The sequence below is a fragment of the Euprymna scolopes genome, chromosome 8 (genome assembly GCF_053919585.1).
Source record: "Euprymna scolopes isolate OS-2025 chromosome 8, ASM5391958v1, whole genome shotgun sequence".
Classification (NCBI taxonomy): Eukaryota; Metazoa; Mollusca; class Cephalopoda; order Sepiida; family Sepiolidae; genus Euprymna; species Euprymna scolopes.
The window spans coordinates 53,349,636-53,355,252 of NC_136489.1; the positions used below are offsets into that span (position 1 = coordinate 53,349,636).

A 5,617-nucleotide genomic window follows, 5' to 3' on the forward strand; every position below is an offset into this window, starting at 1 on the left:
GACTAACCATTTTTGTCCCCATTCCACTACAGATTGGAGGTCATCCTCTAGTGTTTCTGCCATTTCCTTGGATATGTGTTCATTTGTTTTCCCTTCATATCTGTTATAGAGAGTGGTGTCATCGGCAAATATACCCATATCCGAAACAAATTCATCAGGGAGGTCATTTATGAATATCAGGAATAATAGAGAAACAACCACACAGAAATCCTTAGTTACCCAAGGATTCTCTTTAAAGTACCATAAACCAAACTTCATTAGCAACCCATCCATCAGACTCATTTGCCAAATCAGATATAGGAAAAATAAGTAAAAACATACTAGATAGAATAATACCAAATATAAAAAAGGAAATAAGAATATAAATAAGACAATAAGTTTCTCCCTCTGGCAATCTTTAGACAATGTTATAAATTGGTTCCTAAACCTTAAAGACAAATAAAGGTAAAACTTCATAATATTTGACATTGACAACTATTACCAATCTATCTCTCCTATCCTATTAAACAAGGCACTCAAACCCAGAAAGGCCCAGATAGGGAGACCGCTATTAAAGAAATGCCAGCACCAGTAAACAATACTCAATTGCAGAGTTTTTTTTAGGATTTGGAAAATTATTACCAGGGTTCATCCTAAATATGCACAAATTGCGCGCACCACTTAATGAATTGTTGAAAAAGGATAAGGCTTGGGAGTGGACAGAAGATTACCAAACATCATTTCAAGAAATAAAAGGAATCCTTACTTCAAAACTATTCCTAGCGCATTTTAACCCGCAGTTGGACATAATAGTAGCTAGCGACGCTAGTCAATATGGTGTCGGGGCGTGCATGCTACATCGAATGCCGGATGGCTCGAAACAGCCTATTGCTTTTGCATCACGGACTCTCCTGCCAGCGGGAAAGAATTATTCTCAGATTAAGAAAGACGCCCTAGGAATTATATTTGCAGTTTCAAAATTCCAGAATTCGATTCTTGTACGGTAATAATGTTAAAAGGTAAAAAAGTAAAAAATATAAATCAAGTAAAAATAATATTATGATAATCATCTATATATTAATATGCTTGTCCGTACGGTGTCACGTCATCATCATCGCAAACATTAATTGATGAAACGCGTCATCATCATCGCAAACATTAATTAATGTGAATTATCTCCCTTTATTGTTCAATCTTTTTTAGTTAAAAAATCATTAACCCCCTTTTATTTTCCAAAATTTCCCGACCAACAACAACAAAAAAAATATATATATATGAACTGTCTATTTATGGTTCTGGATTATTTTAAAGACAATTATGCATAGAAGGTATCGTTCCACAGTTTAAATAGTATTTTACTTACATTTTTACCGATGTCTTCTGTTTATTATTGTAGTGAATACGGAACGCTTATTCTATTTTATTCAGTAATAAATATATTTTTTACATTTAACGTTACGAGTTCCTTTTTTTTTACTGTGCTACTTTATCTTTTTTTTTTTTTACTTTGCCACTTTATCATTTTTTTATTTACTTTTGAGTAAGCCTTACATAACAAAACATGTTTCGAAATAAATGTTACAAAAGTCAAGAATGACTTTATTAAATAAATCACCAAAGTCACCATTCGCAAATTCACTGAGCAACACAGAGTCAAAACATATTTTACGTCTTGTTCTGTTTTGCTTCTGTTTTACGGCATATCAATACTTTTTCATGTTATTTAATGCCGAATCGAGTTATTTTGTAACATTTATACAGCTTCACGTTGTTTACATAGTTATTACTTATGTTTTGTCTGATTTATTTTGCTTCTTTTACAGGCAGTCATCATCTTCTAATGTCCACCGACACAACAATTATTTTTAATATGAAATAAAACACTTTGTTTCATTACTTATGATTTAATTTATTTAAAGAAATATTTATTTCCTATTTAAAGATTTTCAGTTTATTTTATTTAATTGAAGAAATACTTATTGTTCATACATATATTTTTTCATTATTTTTATTACATTGTTCCTATTTACAATGCTTCCCAACGGGACAGAGTTAGATACCAGGGTCGTTTTTTGTACGTGGAAAAAAAGGAACAAAAATAAAAATTGTCTCCGTCGTGAAGGATTTATCCTCCACTGACAGAGAACAAGAAATTGAAGTGCAGCATCTGAAGAACAGATACTACACTTTGATCTTGTCCCGAAGGTTTTATTACATTGTTAGTTGAAGTTTCAGAATCGTTAACGCCTTCTCCATATTAAGAATGGCTTTCAGCATGATTCTTACAATAGCGGTATCAAAGTTTTTTTTTTCTTATTTTAAAACAAATTATAAAAAAAAGATACAAGACCATTAAATGATTTTTAATATAAAAAACGGTTTCATTAATTAAGAAATATTTATTCTCTTGTATCAAAATAGGTTCAAAATAGTTAACCCTTCCCCAATAAACATTTTTTTCAGTGAAATACTTTGTCTCAATAATTATGGTTTGAATAAATATTTATTCCTTATTTAAAGATTTACAGTATATTTTATTTAACTGAAGAAATATTTATTGTTCATACATATATTTTCCCTTATTTTTTTACATTGTTAGGTGAAGTTTCAGAAGGGTTACCCCCCCATATTAAGAGTGGTTTTCAGCATGATTCTTACAATAGTGCTATCAAAGTTTATTGATTTTTCTTATTTAACAAAAATTATAAAAAAGATATAAGAACATTTTTTCATTAAATCATTTGATGATCAGAAACTAAATATTTTATCCGGCGTAAGTTTTTAACATTTTTTATCCTTCTTACTGTAAATATTTAAAATAATTAATTACTCTCGGCAATTTTAGAAACGGCCATTAGAATACTTACATTTTTATCTAGCCATCCCTTATTTATAGAGATAAATTAGAAAAAAGTATCGACTATTAAATACCCTTTTAAAAATTACGCAACTTAACATTTTTAATATCAAATAAACACTTTGTTTCATTACTTAGGATTTAAACAAATATTTATTCTCACTTTTTACATTTTTCGTATTTTTTACAAAATTCAAAATATAATTTATTGAAATGAAATTATTAAGTTATTCACCAAAATAAAATAGCATGTTCACAAATAAATGAGAACGACAAAGACGAAGGCGTCAGCAGCTACGAACTGAAGAAAGGGATAATATCAGATTGCAAAGGAGAACAATATTGAGACAGCAAATAAATAACATGATTGAAGAAGACAGACAACTTTATCTGCAAAATGAAAGAGCTAGGCAACGGGAAAGAAGAAACAATATGAATAAAGCAGAAAGACAAAATATCCCGTATTATTTTGTAGGTGACATGAGTTTGATTTGCTCATTTTGTAGAGCACTTAGATTTCGAGGAGAAGCATTGAATTGTTGTCAAAAAGTAAAAGTTTCTCTTCCTCCCTTACAAGATTATCCTCCTTAACTCCAAAGGTTACTCGAAGGTAATGACCAAGAAGTATTTAATTTCAGATCTATCTAATATACGCAATTACAACTCATCATTTTCATTTGCATCATTTGGAGCAAATATTGTCCGCCCTCCTGGAAAAGGCCCCTATTGTTTTCGCTTACAAGGTCAAACCTATCATTATTCCAGTACTCTGCACCCAACTTATGAATAGGAGAGAAAATATTGACAAATTTACATCTTGAACTCATCTGAAGCAAATCAGCTCCGGTGTAATTTACCAGAAAATAATAAATATATCCAAAGTGTCTTTGAAACCATAGCTACAGTTATGGAGAACAATCCTTATGCCCAAGCTTATAAAAATATGAGGGCCGTCGAATTAGAAGAGGAAGCACGTGCTATAAGGGAAAATGTAAAGCCAAGGAGAGTTTCGATGCATTTCACCGCTGGTCCAGATATCAAAAGATTTAACAATCCAATAAACAACGAAATAGGTGCAGCATTTGTTGGTGAGGATGGTGCTCCATCTGCTAACAGAGATATTATTGTTTACCCACATTCTCAACCAAAACACCGAATTTCTTATCTGTCTTGCCACTTGGACCCCATGATATATCCCATATTATTTCCAAATAGTGAACAAGGCTGGCACATAAACATGCAACATAGGCCAGAACGGCAAACAAGAGTTCGCAATAAAGTGACAATGCAAGAGTATTACAGTTATCGCCTTGCAATTAGAGATTCATTCAGTATTAGCCATAGATCTGGTAAACTATTCCAACAATATGTAGTTGATGCATATGTGAAAGTTGAGGGGTGCAGATTGAACGTCATTAAAAGCCATCAAAGTCAACTAAGAGCAGCTCAATATTCTGGTTTAATGGATAATTTAGCAAGGAATGAAGATGGCGATCCTGGTGTACCAGTTATTCTACCATCTTCATTTACAGGAAGTCCTAGGAATCTTCAACAACTGTATCAAGATGCAATGGCAGTTTTCTGTAAATATGGAAAGCGAGACCTATTCCTTACCTATACATCTAATCCAAGATGTCCTGAAATATTAAACAACTTGGGGTCATCAGAACTTGCACAAAATCGAGCTGACTTAATATCACGTGTGTATCATGCACATCTAACTGAACTTTTGAAAGACATTAAAGACAGACATGTATTGGGAACTCCTGTTGCATATGTTTATGTTATTGAATTTCAAAAAAGAGGGTTACCACACTGCCACATGATCATAATGCTGCGAGATCAGGATAAGATCAGAACAGTTCAACAAATTGATGCAATTATGTCAGCAGAAATACCTGGACCTGAAGATCCAGAGCTTTGTGATTTAGTTAAATCTTTAATGGTACATGGTCCATGTGGTGCAGTTAATCCTAATTCTCCTTGCATGAGTAAAGGATTATGCAAAAAAAGTTTTCCAAAGGCATTTAGAGAAGAAACAGTAGAAAATATTGATGGATACCCGGCTTACAAGCGTGCCAATAATTGTGACTCAGTGCAAGTCGGTGATTTTATTGTTGATAATAGATACATAGTCCCTTTCAACAAATTTCTTCTGAGAAAATATCGAGCTCATATTAACTTAGAAATCTGCTCTTCAGTCAAGAGTATAAAATACATATTTAAATATGTTTATAAGGGACATGATAGTGCTATGATGGAGGTTAATAACCATGATTCATCTATTAATATATATCAAGGAGAAACAATGCAATCAGAACAAAGAGATGAAGTCAAGCAATATCTATCATGCAGATATGTATCACCTCCAGAAGCAATGTGGCGTCTTTCTGACTATAAAATGCTTGGACAATCTCATGTTGTGTACCGTTTAGCTGTACACATGCCTGGAGAGCAACAGATTTATTATCAACGTGGACAAGCTGAACAAGCAATTCAACAAGCACAACAAGGTCACACAAATTAGACTGCTTGGTTTGAACTAAATCAGAATGATATTACTGCTAACCAATATTTTTACTGTGATATTCCACATCATTATGTATTTAACAAAACTACTACAAAATGGACTAAAAGAGAGCGGTCGAGTAATTTGATCACAAGAATGTATTCAGTTTCACCAAACCAAGGTGAAAAGTTTTATTTACGGATTCTGCTTCTTCATGTCTCTGGAGCAAAGTCATTTGAAGATTTGAGAACAGTCCAAGGTCATGCATTCCC

At 32.5% G+C, this 5,617-nt stretch overlaps 1 protein-coding gene across 1 annotated transcript; it reads left to right on the forward strand.

Moving 5' to 3' along the window:
• Positions 1–4,778: 4,778 nt before the first annotated feature.
• On the forward strand, positions 4,779–5,363 carry LOC145283870 (uncharacterized). The gene has a single exon (XM_080132978.1). The coding sequence runs from the start codon at positions 4,779–4,781 to the stop codon at positions 5,361–5,363; it is 585 nt and encodes a 194-aa protein (XP_079989104.1).
• Positions 5,364–5,617: the final 254 nt, after the last annotated feature.

Excerpts from the sequence above, each read along its gene's own strand:
- LOC145283870 (XM_080132978.1), top strand. The coding sequence starts at position 4,779 with ATGGTACATGGTCCATGTGGTGCAGTTAATCCTAATTCTCCTTGCATG.